The sequence below is a fragment of the Coffea arabica genome, chromosome 1e, assembly GCF_036785885.1.
Source record: "Coffea arabica cultivar ET-39 chromosome 1e, Coffea Arabica ET-39 HiFi, whole genome shotgun sequence".
Lineage (NCBI taxonomy): Eukaryota > Viridiplantae > Streptophyta > Magnoliopsida > Gentianales > Rubiaceae > Coffea > Coffea arabica.
Window position 1 is genome coordinate 1,183,274 of NC_092311.1, and position 17,639 is coordinate 1,200,912.

General features: G+C 34.1%; 3 protein-coding genes and 1 long non-coding RNA gene across 4 annotated transcripts; all 4 read right to left on the minus strand.

Moving 5' to 3' along the window:
* Window positions 1–447: 447 nt before the first annotated feature.
* LOC140007591 (uncharacterized) lies at window positions 448–1,473 on the minus strand. The gene is made up of 2 exons (XR_011814881.1): window positions 1,187–1,473; window positions 448–912 (listed from the first exon to the last, which is right to left on the minus strand). It is a non-coding gene; the product is annotated as an uncharacterized lncRNA (long non-coding RNA).
* A 5,268-nt stretch (window positions 1,474–6,741) lies between these two features.
* Window positions 6,742–7,389, minus strand: LOC113688663 (SKP1-like protein 1B). The gene has a single exon (XM_027206543.2). It carries the CDS (start codon window positions 7,331–7,333, stop codon window positions 6,854–6,856), a length of 480 nt encoding a protein of 159 aa, XP_027062344.1. The 5' UTR covers window positions 7,334–7,389; the 3' UTR covers window positions 6,742–6,853.
* A 2,594-nt stretch (window positions 7,390–9,983) lies between these two features.
* LOC113690648 (uncharacterized) lies at window positions 9,984–10,454 on the minus strand. The gene has a single exon (XM_027208645.1). It carries the CDS (start codon window positions 10,452–10,454, stop codon window positions 9,984–9,986), a length of 471 nt encoding a protein of 156 aa, XP_027064446.1.
* A 6,050-nt stretch (window positions 10,455–16,504) lies between these two features.
* On the minus strand, window positions 16,505–17,491 carry LOC113688679 (SKP1-like protein 1A). The gene has a single exon (XM_027206544.2). It carries the CDS (start codon window positions 17,390–17,392, stop codon window positions 16,727–16,729), a length of 666 nt encoding a protein of 221 aa, XP_027062345.2. The 5' UTR covers window positions 17,393–17,491; the 3' UTR covers window positions 16,505–16,726.
* Window positions 17,492–17,639: the final 148 nt, after the last annotated feature.

Sequence of the window (17,639 nt, forward strand, 5' to 3'; positions counted from 1 at the left end):
AATGTCTCTTCAGATAGAACACACTGTATAAATTTGTCAAGGTAATTTACAATTTTAACTTAAATAATTTTGTCCAATTTGTTGTCCAATAATTTTTACTGTAGGGCACTAAATATACTCCTGCATTAAAGGAACTTTTGGTGAATGGTTTTATATCTATTATGTGTTGATTACGCACAACATGCCAACAAATGATTCATTACTAGATCTCAAAGAGCTCCTCATTCTCTCTCTCTCTCTCTGATAAAAATAACAATTTCATTCACAAAATCTGTACTAACGGTTAAAGATATACTAGGTGTTGGACCCCGCGGGTGTCGCGGGGTGCCCATATTATCTTGTTGGTGAGTGTTAACTGATGGTTTTTTTGTAAAGAAGATGTTTGTATAAGAGATGGATTATAAACAGGAAAGTAGAAACCATGCGTTTTTTATATATACATGATCATTGGGAATTGCAGCTTAATACAAAAGTTAGTTGTTATTTGTACAAAACAAAATTCTAGAAAGCTGCTATGATTCGTAAACAAAAAGTACAATTTTTTGTTTTACATCCAACTGGAATGTAAACTGTTTAGTTTAGTTTTTGATGTAATATAGATTGAGAGTTAGAATATTGACTCGTATAGATATTTTTCTTATCTTCTGAGGAAAATTTACGTTTCCGACCCATATGCAATTGTAGCTAAAATTAAGAAAATTCTGTTATCCATGACATCCAACAATCACAATCATAAATCATCTAAAGTTTCTTGGAGGAGACAAAACAAGCGTGAATGAAAGAGATGATTACCATTTAATAAGCAAAACGATAACAAACATAGAAAATAAAACACAACGAAATAGAACAAATAAGTAAAAGAGAGATTGCTTTACCTGAACAATAAGCTTCGAATAGGATGGTTGAGCTGAGCTGCATGGAATAAACCGATAAGATCACAGAAAAGATAAATATAACATGGAAGCAGCTAACATAAGAAAAGTCAGAGTCCATGCAAACTAAAAACTTGCAACAAAGAAATGGAAATGATGGGGAAGAGAAAATGATAAAAGCATAATCTGAAGCATACGAAACAAAAATAAACAAACACGGTGAAAGAGCAAAAAGTTCAGCGAAGGAACAACGTAATAAACAGCTATATTAGGCGCAAAAGTGGAGAAATACAGTAAAGGAAAACAGGCAGCACCTGATTGAAGCGAGCGAGAACGAGGAAACTGGAAACAAAAATCACCAAAAGCTGGCACAAGATGGAGGCTTAACAGAAAGACGCAGGACAAAAGAGAAACATCTCTAAAACATTATAATAGTTGCTGGTATGCACGTAGAGAAAGTCAAAGCAAAGAAACTGACGGTGAAAAAGCTAATGTAGATATAGCACACAGAGTGCTTAACTATACAAAGAGCCTGTGCTTTGGTAAAAGCAAGCACATGCATGCATTAAATCCACATAATGATTGCAAGTCCACTATGATAAAAGAACCAAACGAAGCAAGCATATGTGTAATCACCGAACGAACCAAATATAGCTGTAATGCGTAAGCTGTAAGCACGTAAGATGAAATTTGACCCAGTGCAATCTGCAAGGTGTAATCTGTAAGCATGCAACACGTAAGGCAAAATTTGACTGTGTAATTTGTAACCATGCAACACGTCAGGCAAAATTTGACACACTCAAAGGAGAATTGCGCCACGTAATGTGAAAGGAACAAAGAAGAACCATGTAAGATCTGATGAGTAGCTTTAATTTAATAATCGAGAGAGTTTAATTTAATGGATTTAATAAGGTAGACAACTAATTATCATTTTGTATTGAGCACATATACGTTATATTATGATATTCAATCTTAAAGCTAACAATAGCTAACAAATATTATCAATCTTATACACAAAAGTTCTAATTAGCTTTAATTTAATAAGTCACAAAACTAATTATCACTTTGTATTGAGCACATTTATGTTATGCTATTCAATCCGAAAATGCAATAGCTTTAATTTCATAATTGAGTAGCTTTAATTTAATAATTGAGAGATCAATCTTATACACAAAAGCTCTAATTAGATTTAATTTAATAAGACACACAACTAATTATCACTTTGTATTGAACACATTTATGCTATGCTACTCAATCTAAAAACACAATAGCTTTAATTTAATAATTGAGCACTTTTAATTTAATAATTGAGAGAGGTTGATTTAATGGAACAAAGCGACGCAATACCTTTAATCGAACAAGTGAGCAGCTTTAATTTAATAATGAAGAGGGCTTGATTTAATCGAACAAAGCAGGGAGCAAGGGTGATTTAATAGAACAAAGCCGGACAATTGATTTATAACTTGTAACTGGAGCTTCACACCTTCACGGGCACAGATTGAGAGCAGAGGACGTTGACGGCTACATATTGGACCACAGGACAAAGAAGGACAAATCGAACAGCCAAATTACAAAATAACCAGCGAAATCACTGTAGCAAGACCTTCGACGCCTTATGTAGTTAGAGATTACTATAGATACAGTAGATTTGAGGATCTACAGATATGTCATAACTAAGAAATAAATAAAATTTAAATTTAACTTGAATATATTCAATAAATTGATATCGATCGCCTTGAGCCCAATAAACATTATGCATGCTCTTATTATCAGGTTTACTATTTAGTTGTTTCAAGCTTTAAATATCTTAATAAGAACTAGCAAACTATATTTCAGAAATTCTAGATCTAATAAATAAATTTCCAAAAACTGAGATTTAACAAAGAAAATATGTAAACTATAATAAAACTCTTAGTAGAAACCAAGATGAGAACAAAATTATAACTAGAAAGCTCATAAAGAGAAGAAAAATCTCATTAAGAATTGTTAAGAGAGGCCAATACTATAACTAGAAATCCTGGGAGAGATTTATTACATACCAATACGAGAATGAAATCTATTAGTGGAGGAAGGTGTTGCTTTGTTCATAAGGAGAGAAGAAAGTTAGAGAGGATGAAAAGAGTTTAAATAGGAGGAAAGTTTTAAAGAGTGAGAGAATGAAAAGAGTTTAATGTAATTGTTTTTATTCCTGAGTTGGCAATTGATTTATTCTTTGATTTGACCAATCAATAAGGGTGTTAGGAAGGGGTTTATGTGCATATGAGGAAAAAAATTTGTGATAAATTGCAACATAGAATATTGTTTAGGATGTTTTAATGCATTTAACCTACAATTAAGATCCGATAAGAGTAGAATTGTGATTCATTAAAAGGAAGATCAAAAGATGAATCTGCTTTTTTCTAGAGTGAGAAACTATTGGCGTCGGTTAGGTTTGTCTTATCAAAAAGGAGTGTACTTCACTCTTCTAATAGTGGCATAGCTAGAAATTGCTTCAACATGGGCAAGTATACATACACTTTCTTCTTTTTTTTTTTGTGTAAAAATACTTGAATCGAAGACCTTTTACTTATAATCCATCTCATCTTATCATTCAATCCAACCCCTCCCCCACCCCAAATATACAGATGCAACACACACATTTTTGTTGACTTTGACCTTTACTCACTATTATCTACAATTAATTTATGGAGTTAAATGATTTAGTACATTTGACAGAAAAATAAAGCATATTATCAATATCTAAGTAATTTGACCACATTATTATCAATGATAAAATATATTTCACTCAGAGACATATATAAAAATAAAGCATCAAAGTTTAAAAGATACACTAGCACACTTGTTAAACCAGTCTTAGCCTAATTAACTCAAGGGCTTAGTACCCAAACATTTACATTTATTTTACAAAATAGTGTAATTGAATGTTTGTCACGAATATTAGGATGGTAATCAACAATTATTTCCTAAGCCCCAGATCAACTGGCATGTTATCTAAATAAAAAATGATCATTTTTTGCCACTGTCGGTATCATTGACTTATCTTGAATTGCACGAGTTTTCATTTATGGGTAACATTACTCTTAATTGAAAAGAGTACACAATTAATGGGAGAATATATTTTTTTTTTTGTATACAGTTGAAGCTTTTGAATTATTGAACCACGAAAATAGATATTTTATAATGGATTTCGTTAACAATATTGAGATTCTACAAATGAAAAATGCGAAAATTCTTAGTTGGCCAAAATTTTCTGCTGTATGAACCTCACCAGTACATAACATATTTTTAAGCCACCCTTGCTTCAAATTCTCGATTAAATTCAAGTTCCCATGTTTTCAACGCAACAGCAGTCAAATTTTGGTTTGTTCATCAAATTGGCAATAAAGATTTCATCTGGTAACCAAGTATTTTCTTCACTGCTGTCTTTGTCAATTTTTTAACTTAATAATTGTTTCATCTTCATGCACATAGTTTTATACTACTTCTAGTAGTAGTAGGAATAAAAATGATCTCCCACCAAAACTCATCTTCATACACATAGTTTTCCATCTCTTGGCATTCTAGAAAAAGAGGAAAAGAAAAAAAAACTCACATTTTGTATCAAGAAAGATGGCTCCTCTTGCGAAGCAAGGGATATACGAAAGCTCCCCATTGATGATGGTGTCATTGCTGATTGGTTGATGATAAAGTTGGGGTTTTGGGCCGGTATTAAGGTTTGCATGCAACTGTACATGTCTTGTTATTGTATATTTTACCTGATTTAGTGTGTACTAATAATATTTTGTTGCAGGTCTGAATTTTGTTTGTATATATTAATTTAATATATTTATACAATCACGTCTATAAACATATATTAATTTCTGAAAAAAGTACAACAATTGCACCAGTTGTACTAAAGTTTAATTGTAATTGCCACAATCCCGTAAAATTGATAGTATCAATGCCCTTCCAGATGAACTTCTCTGCCAAATTTTATCTTTTCTAGCCCTAAAACATGCTATGATCACTCAGTTTTATCCACACATTTGCTTCCAAAATTTATATCTACATGGATTTTTTCTAACAAATGTCCAGGAGTAATAGTTAAGACACCCAAATTACACATAACTTAATATGTGAATACACATACCCATATTTATTTCCCTCCTTCATTTAGATAGTTTCTCGAATTAGTTTTGCTCTTACCAAAAAATTAGCACTTGCCTATCTCAATGGGGCACTTGTTAGCCAACTCCTATCTTTGTTTCTGTTCCTGGTGATCGTCTGCTATTGCACCCACAAAAAATTTCAAACACTTAGGTGGCTTAAGATAACGTGCTCTCAGATTTTACCAGTTTTATGTTTAGATTGATTGTAAGAAGAATGGAGCTCCTATAAGAGAATTTCACTTTCAATTGTCACGGCTACCTGAGGGAGCTCTGATGGCAATTGATGCATTTATATCTATTGGACATTCATCTCATGTACAAGACTTGCGTATCATTGTGGTGCGAGAAGAAACTACCTGCAAGAGTCTAGTAGATTTGACACATGCAGTTTGGAGAACTGGATTTGCAGCTCCCCAATTCAGTTTGTTGACCAAATTTTAGAAAACAGTTCTTAAACAGATTAAGATTGGTGGATAAAGCATATTCAGGGTTGTCCTTCGCTTGAAGAACTGATGTTACTTTTGGCAGATCTAGATGATATCGTTAACAATTTTAAGGTTCAACTTCATGAAATTTCGAGTCCTTCAGTGAAAAAAGTTGATTGTATATTGTGGATGCGGTCAATCTGAAGACTTTGAAGTATTCTGTTTATGCGGACCATGAAGTTACAGTTAATGCTGCGAATCTTGAAATTTTGGATTTTGACAGTGATTCATGTTCTAAATTTGAGATATCAAGTGCCTATGATCTTAAATTTTGAGATCATGAGCCTGGATTGTACTTTTGTCACAATCTGAAGTCTCTTGTTAAAGCCAAGATACCAGTGGACTACAATTTTCCAGCTGAGTGCAGAGTAAAATACAGCCAAGCTTCTGAGCTTATGAATGTATTGCAGAGTGTAAAATCACTCTGTCTATCAAAGAAATTTTTGGAGGTAAATTTCTTAAGAAAATTCTTCAATGTACTAGGAAAACGCACGTGCTCCGTACATCTATGGAAAATAACTAATAGAATATACTATTTTGACATTTTAGAACAAAAAATACAACGATAGTCAATTTAATTATAAGAAAAGAAGGGGAAAATTCAACGAATGATTGAATGCACGTACTCTGCATGTCGTATGACTTTGAGGGAACTATGTGTGCTTATTATCAATTAGTTATGTTGTCTGTACTCTTCTAGGTTTTGCAGCTTCTTCTATTTCACTTTTCCTTTCTAGTTGTAGATTAGTTGATTTTCTACTTAAAGTTGTTTAATTTTCTTCTAATCTTGTATGAAGTCTCTCTTATTTCCAATCTGTGTTGTCAACTTTTGCAAATCTGATCAGTTTAGAGCTTGAAGCTGGCTCCGTCTGTTTGTGTAAGAGCTTAGAAAGATAACTTGAAAGTTCCCCTAATCTTGATATCGTGAAATCTTAGTTAAATTTTTAAACCCATTAGGGACTACTAATCCTCTTAGATTCTTGCGGTGAAGATTTCATCTTCAAATTTTGCAAACCAAACTCACCAATTTAACAAGGAAAAAGAGAATAACTTAGAAAAAATCTCCAAACTTTCATATACATAGAAATCAGAATGCGCTTAAAATTGGCGTTTTGGGTGTCAGCAGGTTGTGAATCGAACTGAGCAATTAAACTGACAGATCCATCAAAAATCTATACGTAACATGAAAATTAATCAGACCTCCTTAAAAGCTAATTCATGCTATTTAACATTATAATTCCAAAGACCTCCATTAATCATAAGTAGCTCTTAAGAAACAAAAACCATAACTTATCTAATAGCAGTTTCAAAACAAAATTATATGCCTGCTAATTTATTATCTAAAAATTCACTCGAAAGCCCAGGTATTTTCCCTGCGAACCTCTTCTTCTTCCTCGGGAGTGTAGTCATTCTTGATGTGGAATGTCTTGCGAATTTCTTCCGGAGTCTTTCCCTTCATCATATTCGCTACAGTTTGACAAGTGAGGACAAGCAAGCCCTTGATGTCGAGATAATTAGCGGCCAAGATGATGTCGAACAGCGTCTTCTGATCAACTTTCACGAACTCGGCATCGAACGATTTCAGCCCTTCTGCCTCATCCTTGGACGATTCTTCGCCGTCGTTCGGCTTCACATGTTGCTTGCAGTACTCGAGTACCTTAGCCAATATTGTGCTGGTGACGTTGGGGAGGGGGATTGCCGAGTTGGCGCAGTCGTCTTCGATCATGTGCTTGATGGTTTGTGACTGCAAAATCACCGATTCCTCCACCTCGAAAGTCTCGCCGTCCGAACTGTTCAACACGATCATCTTTGCTGGTGGTGAAGACATTGTCACCGGAGACGATGATTCAAAAAAAAATTTGGTGTTGAGAGAAAGAAGAAGCTGCATACCTAGAGAAGAAAAGGATGTGGAAATATGGCTGTTTTCCTCTGGTATATATAGAGATGAATTAGGGTAAAATTCTTTTCTAGAAAATATTGGGATTCGGTCTCACCTTATGGAAATAACATTAACTAGTACGGACTATGACAAATTGTTTTCCAGGAGGTATTTAGGACAGGTTTTGTTAATTGGATATTAATTACTTCCGGATAGCAATTTATGAAAAATAAAAAACATTGACTAGTATGGACTATGGTAAATTCTTTTCCAGAAGGGATTAGACTATGGTTTTGTTAATTGGATTCTCAATACTTGCAATTAACAATTTATGGCAAATTCTTTTCTAGAACGGATTGGACTTTGGTTTTGCTAACTGGATAATAATACTTGCATTAACAATTTATGAAAAAAAAATGACTACTATCAACTATGGTAATAATCAATACATAAGCATTTTTTTTTTTTTGTGTGTTAGTAAGTCCAAAAGTTAGAAATTTGGCATTATTAAAATGGAAAATTCCGGAAGGCATATGTGGCATTAATTTGGGCATTGTGCATTTTTGGTATTTACTTCTTTTTTTTTTTTGAGCACTCCTACACTCTTTCTCATCCTCTCGCTTGCTAGACATAAGTTTCGAACCCTAAACTTGGAAGTAGAGGTTCTTAGGAGTCCTCCCACAATGATTTTTTTTTTTTTTTGGTTTACTAAGATTTACCAATTGATTTTACTTTAGGAAGATAAAATTATTCTAGAGTTTAATTATAGAAAGCAACTAAGGGAAATTTAGATTGATTTTGAATTTTTTTAGCTTTTTTTAATTAACATGTTAATATTCGACCTATTTTCTAATTTAAGGGAAACTCTAAACCTTACATGGGTGAAGAACAAAAAAAAAAAAAAAGCAAGAGGTTGAGAACTAAACCAAAAGCATCAAGGAAACGTAACAAATATCTTTACCAGCAAGGTTGAATTTTAGGAACAATTACAGATATTTACCACCAAAAAGCTGAAATTGTGAATAAAATACTCAAAATCATTGAATCATAAATGACTATAGGACTGTACAATTATCTACCTTTAACAAAACAAAAAAGGATAAAAAGCATGTAAAACAAATTAATGCATTTAAATCGAAGTTTAACTCCAAGCTTGGGTTTATGAAGCTCTACATCTGATTAGTCACCAATGAATATTTAACAAGTTGCTAGCTATGAAAGAGAAACTAATTAAATGGATTATAAACTTTTTTATACTGTGGTTCAATTTAATTGCAATTATGAATCACTTGAAAAACCGACAAGGGAAGGAATTGGATTGGCTATTCATTCTTATTCAGATCATTGAAATTTCGAGTGCAATATTGAACAACATGATTAGCGCATATAAATAATATCGAATCAGTATTTTTGACATAGAAATATTCAGTAAAATAGTCAGAATATTTTTTCACTAAATAAAACTAAAGTTTTGAGTCAATTGATTCTAAAGCTTTTTCTTTTTGAGCCAATTGATTCAAAAGTTAATAGGACATAACAAGAAATGAAACCACAACGTGATATTTGAACATTTTTGGCACATAAGTACTTAGAAAAATTGTGGGAATTGACACGATCAATAATTTTAAAATGAACAAACTTTTCGAAAGAAGCTTTTGGTGTTACTTGAATCGTTCCTAACAGGAGTTATCAGTCACTGCACATGTCACTATCCATTAGAAGGACTTTTTTTTTCAAGTAGGAACGGTGAGATTTAAGAAGCGAGGAGAGGACAGGAAATTAGAATCGAGCACCTCTAATTCTTGGGTTTCAACTTTGATCAGTAGACCAAGGTCTCTTTAGGTTACTGTACTAACTTGAATAAGGGTAGCCCAATGCAATATTAAAAGGTTTTTAAGTACTTAAAGAGAAAGGGAGGTGTACAGTTAGACCCATTTTTTTTCTTTCTTAAGTAATGTTTATTCTTTATCTTAACTTGGAGGATCAACACATGGCTAAAACTAGTTGCACAGTCAAGTAATGATAGGATGAAATAGTAATCCAACATCCTTACAGCTTTAGAAAATTAGAAAGTTTTGAACAAAAAACTATAACACTAATAAAGTTCCTGACAATCTCGAATACAATTTAAGTTCATTAGATTAAATTTCGGGAAGCGATCAAAAAACATTGACAATACAATTAGAAAGTTGTGAATTGGAGTTTTAATTAGAAAGTTGTTAATTAGTCGAAGAAAAGAAAATGAATATAAAAAGATTAAAACTACAGGAGTTGTAAAAATTGATGGATTTTATACTCTTTGAATTCTGAAAAAAGCAAAGCAAGGAACTTCAAAAATATGTTCACTGTATATCATTTAAATGTGAAAAAAAAAACACAAAAGGTCAATAACTATTGTTAAGTGAGTGAATTCCTTCCGAAGTGCCAGTTCCTAATACTAATTGACGGGTGAATATCAATAGTTAAAGGATTAACTGTAGGTCAATACCAAAAGGTGCAATATCATGGTGTCCAAATTTTTATTTCAATGCACAAATAACTTCAGTTTTTTTTTTTTTTTTTTCAAACGATAAGAGATTCATTAATCATGAAACAAAGATTACAAAGCTGGAGCACTTGCTCCTACATCATTTCTAGCTAAACTAGTCAGCCAATCAGGAAAAAATTCCTGCCACTCAAAGTCGTTCATCAGGTTAATGGCAAATTTTGCCAAGTGGTGAGCTACAAAGTTACCTTCTCTTTTGATAAAAGAGAAGGAACATTCTGTGAAAACTTGTCTGAGCTTCAAGATATCAAAAAGAATGACTCCAATATGTGGATCCTCTGCCTTTCTCGCATTAATTTTGTCAATTATACCTTTGCAGTCAGATTGTATCAGGACCTTTCTCCAACCCTTTTGCTTTGCAATGTTCAAAGCCTGCCTGATATCCTGAGCTTCCTCCACAGCCGGTTCTCCCAGTTTGTCCTCACTATCTGCCCATGCCCCAATCAAACCACCATCATCCTTTCTGGCCACAATCCCCCTCTCCACTCTCTGCTTTTGTATGTTCAGACTGGCATCAGTATTCATGATTATATAGCCTTAAGGTGGTAATGACCACCTACCACCTTTCATAGCTTTGTCCCCCCCTACTTTTCTGTTAGAATCATCCCCACTCCCTACGTTCTTATACTCTAACCATTCCAGCATTGCCTTATTCACAGTCTCTCCAGGACACCTTCCCTCTCTGTTAAATTGGATACTATTCCTGGACTTCCACACCTGCCAAAGAATATTTATAGTAAGAACTATGTGATCCCTCCCCTCAACTCTCTCTTTGGCTTCCATAAGGCTATTCCACCAAAGCCAAAAATTGTGTCTGAAGTCCAACAGTCCATCCCAGCTGACAGGTGCTGCTTTCCAAATCAATTCTGCATGTCTGCAAAAAAACAACATATGTTCCAGAGTTTCTGTATTCTCTCCACAGCAAACACATCTGCCATCTCCTTTTCCAGTTCTTCTCTTCAGCACCTCATTGACTGGCAGTATTCCCCTTAAACATTTCCATATAAAATGTTTAAGTTTATGTTTGGTGTTTAAACTCCATAAGAATTTCCAGGCTTCAGAATTTCCTTCATTTCTACTGTGATTCCCTTCCCTATACTTTGTCTGCTCCTTCCTGTTATTCAACTCCTTCGCCATTACATAGCCAGTTTTAACTGTGTATTGTCCAGAGATAGACCTTGGCCAAACCAGTCTATCCTTGCTTCCACACGTACTCAGTGGGATGCTCCCTATCCTAGCACAATCATCCTCACTAAACAATGTCTGCATCAAATCCTTTCTCCATCTGCCATTGCTGATCAATTCCTGCACCTTTGAAGTCTGGCATCCTTCTGGTTTCCTGGATTGTACCATTCCATTACCACTATTCATAATCCATTTGTCCTTCCAGATGTTAATCGTACTTCCATCACCAACTCTCTTCCTTACTCCTTCTAATAGGTCCCTAGAACTAAGGATACTTTTCCACATCCAGGAATCACCACCTCTCTCCTTTGTCTGCCAAATAGAGGTTCCTTTAAAATATCTACCCTTGATAACCCTGCTAACTAGAAGACTTGGATTCATCAACACTCTCCAAAGCTGCTTAGCTAGCATAGCCTTATTAAAGCACTGGAGATCCCTAAACCCCAAGCCCCCTTTCCCTTTCACTTCAGACAACTTATCCCAGCCAATCCAGTGAATTTTCATTGCCTCCTCACTATCCCCCCACCAGAACTTTGCCATCTGTCTACATATATCCTTACATAAAGTTTTGGGCAATTTGCAGCAGCTCATTGCATAGGTAGGAAGTGCCAAAATAACAGACTTCAACATGATTTCTTTCCCCGCCTGACTTAGAACCTTTTCCTTCCATCCTCCCAATCTGCTCACAACTTTTTCCCTAATATAACTAAACACCTGTCTCTTAGATCTTCCTATGACCATCGGGAGACCCAAATATCTGCTTTGTTTTACTAGTTTCATCCCTCCTAGTATACCCAGTATCTCTTGCTTCCTATCCTCATCTGTATTCTTACCAAAAAAGACTGAAGACTTCTCCATATTCACAATCTGTCCAGAAGCTTCCCCATATTGTTTAAGTATCTGCATTACCTCTCCAGCCTCTTCCTTATTAGCTCTACAAAAAATGAGCGTGTCATCTGCAAAAAAACAAATAACTTCAGTTGCAGAGATGATATTTCCTGAAAATTTTCTTTGAGCCAATTATATTTTCTGACTAATCTCTCCTAAGCTTTTACTGAAGAACAATTTCCATTGAAGCAATCTGTTATTATGATTAGAATATGTATAAAAACCTAAAAAGTGTTAGAAAAGTTCTAATGAAAACAGTTAATTATTGAAACCGAATTGATAAATTATGAACAAAGTCAGATGTCCGGAAAAATGGACTTATAATAGTTACACAAAAGCAATGCAGAAACACAGAGCTTGAAAGAAGCAAACAAAATTTACATATATAATTTCACAAATCAGAATCTCAAATAATCAGAATTTCAAAGCCCAATCGAATAATTAAGATGCATGTACATCAAAGAACAAGAAATCAAACTAGTTTATGCATAGAGGTGGCAATTTGTCCCAAGTCCCAATGGGTTACCCATGCCCATGGGGACTTTGGGCGGGATGGGTATTGGAATTTGATATTGGGTTTAAAATAGGACAAATCCCAATTGTACCCATTAATTGATGGGAAATTTTGGGAAATACTTGGGTACCCATTGAGCTCAAATAGCAAGGGCTCCGTTTGGATTAATTATTTTTTGGGGTGTTTTTGAAATATTGTATTGTAGCAGTGTATATGAAAAATTTTTACTATAAAATTTTTTTGAAATATTTGATATACTAATATGGATGGGATGTTTTTTGAGTTATTGTATATTACTATAACATTGTACTTGAAAAATTTATTTTTTGAAAAAATAGCCAATCCAAACGGAGTTTTAGATTCAACAATTATCTTTAACAATTTTTATAGTCATACCAGCGAATATAATCTAGCAGTCTTCCTAGTCATTATCCACAAGAATTTCTAGCATTTTAGTCAGTTTAGACCTGTCATCCTTGAAAAATGATGAGCATAAATATTCAACACCCTAAGTGCCTTGGCCATCTTGATATATGTTGGAATATGGCTGTATATCTATCTTTTCCTTTATTTGTTAATCCAATTTTTGGTGGGAATCCTGAGTATAAAGTACTTGCATGTTTATTTAATAAAACTAAAAGAAATTTAATAAATAAAACATATTAAAGTTATATAAAAAATTAAAAATGAATTAAAGGAAAAAAATATGTAGAAAATAGATTTGGGTATTGGGCGGGATCAATCTAAACCCATCCCAAAGTGATCCCCGCCCAAGTTAGTCCCAAAAGACATATGGGTAATGTTGGGCCCAAACCCATATGACTCGGTTCCATCTCAAACCCAAGCAAATCCCGTCCATCCCGCCCATTTTGCCACCTCTATTTATGCAGAAGGAGAACTATGGCTTAGCCCTGAAAAATAGTCTCTAGTTCTTGAATGGATTCAAGACTTGTTAATTTCACAGCAAATCAAATCTTCCCCTGTTCTTTCCTATTAAAACTCTAACTGCTTCCTGCAAATCTCTCGCGAAATCAGGATTACGTCTTTCCTGATCATGGTAATACAAATTCCAGTTCTTCAATTCTTCATCCCTTACCGTTACCACCTTCACAATCTCCAGCTTCACAGGCAAGATATTCTTGCCTTCATTATGCTCTTGGAACTTCATCGAGAGGAGAAAATCCCGAATTTTTTCAAGAAGACTTCTTTTGTTAAACAAACTGCAGCAGCTTTTCGCCTCGTCATGGATCGTTCGGTTCAGATGTCTTTCTCTCCACATCGATTGATCAATGTTGAACGGGATAAAGTTGCCTTCGTAGAGCATGTCTCCTACGAGCTCCAGAGAAACCCTTGATTTCCAATTCACTTCATAGCCCATCAAGAACGACTCATCCTCCATGCATGGAAGTTCAAAGCTCTTTGCTGGGCTATTTTTATCATCTGAGACGAACTTTACAGAAACCTGGCGTTTGATCAAGAAGAAGGCAAAGTCCTCTGATTCATCGTATTCAGCAGGGCCCGATTGCGACGCTTTCACGTAGATTTTGTCTTCACCGACGGGATTCAAGATTGGTGGAGACATGGATTAACCAATTTCCTAAGGCAATTAAACTGAAAGATGAATGAATTTCACTAAACGATTTCAGAAAAACTGAACCCTAGGAAAATTTTTACGCTGGTTGGCTTTCTTGAGTGATAAATATAGCTGGCAATTATGCCCAAAACCCAACAACCTACCCAACCCACGCACTAATTTGAGAGGTTGGGTTGGGTAATTTGGATGTTGGGTCAATTTTGGATTGGGTAATAAAAATCCAAATATATTTTGGGCGGTTTGGACATTTGTGTTGGGCACCCATTACCCAACTTAAATTTAAAACAAAAAAAGAAATTAAATTCAAATAATACAACTCTCGTTTCCTTCCGGCAACTTCAACTAGCCCAAAACTTCTTGTCTTGTTTGGCAGCAAATAATATCAAAACAGCTCCTGGTATTATCCCCTTATCACATATCGATATCAATCAAGAACCATGGATTCACTAAAAACAGTTCCTGATGTAATAATCCCTTTGTCACATAACAATACTCTGGTTTTTTTGAAAAAACAACACTGGTAAAGAACAACGGATTCCATTATATGTTATAATTTAATATGTACCAATATCAATATTGCTATATTGAATGAAATATCAATACCAAATCCTAAAGTTAAAATCCAAAGCTGAGTACTCGAAAAATAGAGAATGGTTATAAAATGGATCATAGATTAACTTTTCCTCTATAACTATAAAGTAGGACATCTTCTCCTTTATTTTATCATTTTTTAAAATTTTTATCACTTAAAATTTTTAGAAAAATGTAGGACCAAAGGCATTAGAATGTGCTTTATTGGTGACTGGTGAATGATTGAGTTGTCATTGGACCTGTTTTAATGTTGTGTTAATTTTCCCAAAAATTTTCAAATGAATTGGATAGTGATATTTGAACTAATTTGTTGAGAATTATATCTCTCTCATCAAAATTTCAGCTAAATTAAGGTGTGATTGGATCTTTTATGATATTAGAAATATGTTTGGTATGACAAATGCTAAATCAAGTAACAAGACTTGGAAAATTGTATATTGATATACCATTTTTTCATGCTATATCCAACTTGGACCAAAATTATTTTAGTGTGTGAAAATGTGTTTATGTGTGCGAAAATTTTTTTTTGTACATAAAAATGTGTTTGAGAGAATTTATGTATCAAAATCTATTAATTAATTTATTGGGTCATATTTGGGTTATGGGTTTGAGATGACTCGATATGACACAACCCAAAATTAACCCAATTTAAAGTTGTGCGGGTTGGGTATAACCCATTTAAATAAAAACCCAATATCAACCCGCCCAATTGCCAGGTATAGTGATAAAGATATAGGGCAATTTAGTGTCTTTTCCGGATGGGATTTGGATTTGGATTTATTGGTTTCTTGGAAGGAAAGAGAATGTTTGAATCAAATCCTAGATCAAATTGGAACAATCAATTGTTAATTAAAATTATCAGCTATTGATTTTCTTTTTGGATATTTCATCACTTAAAAAAAAATAAATCTCTCTTATCCTCTATTATAACTTATAAGACACGGACAATGAGGATTTTCAAATAAGTTCAATCATTCTTTGTTTGGGGAACAAATTCAGATTCTTTTTTTTTTCTTATAACTTCAAGGCCCGAATTCAGAATTTTGGCTACGTTAGAGAACCTAATTTAGACTTTTAGAGCACTGCAAAGGACGAAATTGAGAATTCCCAAATGGATGTACAAAATTGATATTTTCAAGTATTGTGGAGAATCCACATGAAATCTACTGTAATTTTTATTTTACTTTTCATCTTAAGAGCAAAAAATACATTAACTCATATAGATGTTTTTCCAGAATCACATAAGTCGGATGCACATACATGCCCAGCATAAAGTATGAGTGCCTCATAAGAGTCTAGGTCATGAATTGTTATAGGTTTGGGTGTGAATACGGTTTAGACATGAAACTAAGACCAAGACGCATGTCTCTATCAGGACAAGTTAGGGGTTGACCGAAAAATCTTGGATGTGAATTTTCCTTTGAAGCACGTCTCTATCACGACAAGTTAATTGATCTGGGCTATTCCGAAACTTGCACTAGGAGGTGATTGGATAGTTTTCCTTGACTTGGTTGAACATTAGCCTAATGTCAATTTTTTTTTTGTCTTTTTTGAAACATAAATTGGTTTGTGGATTGCAAGAGGAATTGAGTAAATTCTCAACATGCAAACCAGCAGATTGGTTTCTTGACCCTTTATTTGATTACAACTTGAAACTCTTTAAGTTCTGCAATCTTTCAAGTTTCTCTTTGAACAATTCAACTGATTCAAGCTAGGATGGTATGGAAAATTGAATAATCACTAATTCTTAAACAAACCAACTTTTTTGCTCTTTTTGAGCAAAAAAAAAAAATTAAACCAATGTTACAAGCAAAGATAATAGGATTAAGTGAAAAAAGTGAAGGTTCAATCAATCTATAGTTACACATCAACAAAAATGTCAAAAGCAACAATTTTGAAATCAATAGGCCAATTTATAAACTACCATACTAAATACTCTACATAATACTTAGCAAGCTGATGGGTACTACTAAAAACAAAATATGCATGAAATATTTTGATATTTAAAATTAAGCCCGGAGTCATTCAGTCAAAAACCCAGGGACTCTCCTTGCGAATCTCCTCTTCTTCCTCAGGGGTGAAATCATTCTTGATCCCGAACTCCTTACGGATCTCTTCAGGATTCTTACCCTTGATCTTGTCTGCCACAGTTTGACAACCGAGATCAAGCAGAGACTTGATGTCGAGATAATTAGAGGCCATGAGAAGATCGTAGAGGGTATCTTTGTCGATCTTCATGAATTCAGCATCAAAAGATTTGAGCCCTTCTTCGTCGCTCTTTGCCTCGACATGTTTCTTGCAGTACTCGATAACCTTAGTTAAGGTATTGCTGGTAACGTTTGGGATAGGGATGCTGCTGTTCGCGCAATCGTCCTCGATCATGTGCTTGATCGTCCGCGATTCCATGGCCACGGCTTCCTCCACCTCGAAGGTTTCTCCGTCTGAACTCTGCAACGTGATCATCTTTGGCGATGATGAAGACATGATCGCTGCTGGACTTGATGATTTTCTGCTACTCAATAAAAATAAATAAATAAAGCCTTGAGACAGAAAAAAAGAGATTGAGAAAGGAAACAGTAATGATTTCTGGAAAAGGTAAGAGAAGCCCTTCCTTCTATTAAATAGACTCAGATTCCTAAGTTCCAAATCTCTCTGGAGAAAGGTTTGGACACCGAAAATAGCGTATAACATCTTTTCCTGATGGGATTAGGATTTGAGTGTATATAGTGGAAAACTAATTACTATGGAATAGAATCAGAGTTGTTTGCTTCTTGGAGAACTCTGTTTGGATGGGAGTGTTTTTCAAAAATTAGTTTTTCAAATATAAAAATTTTTAAAAAGTACTCTAAAAGGTAATCTAAAAATTAGTTTAAATTTTTTTAAAATTTTAAAAAATATGTCAAAATATATTCTAGAAACTCTTCTACACTTAAATATT

Coding starts and splice junctions, on each gene's coding strand:
- LOC113688663 (XM_027206543.2), bottom strand. CDS start 7,333: ATGTCTTCACCACCAGCAAAGATGATCGTGTTGAACAGTTCGGACGGC.
- LOC113690648 (XM_027208645.1), bottom strand. CDS start 10,454: ATGAATACTGATGCCAGTCTGAACATACAAAAGCAGAGAGTGGAGAGG.
- LOC113688679 (XM_027206544.2), bottom strand. CDS start 17,392: ATGTTATACGCTATTTTCGGTGTCCAAACCTTTCTCCAGAGAGATTTG.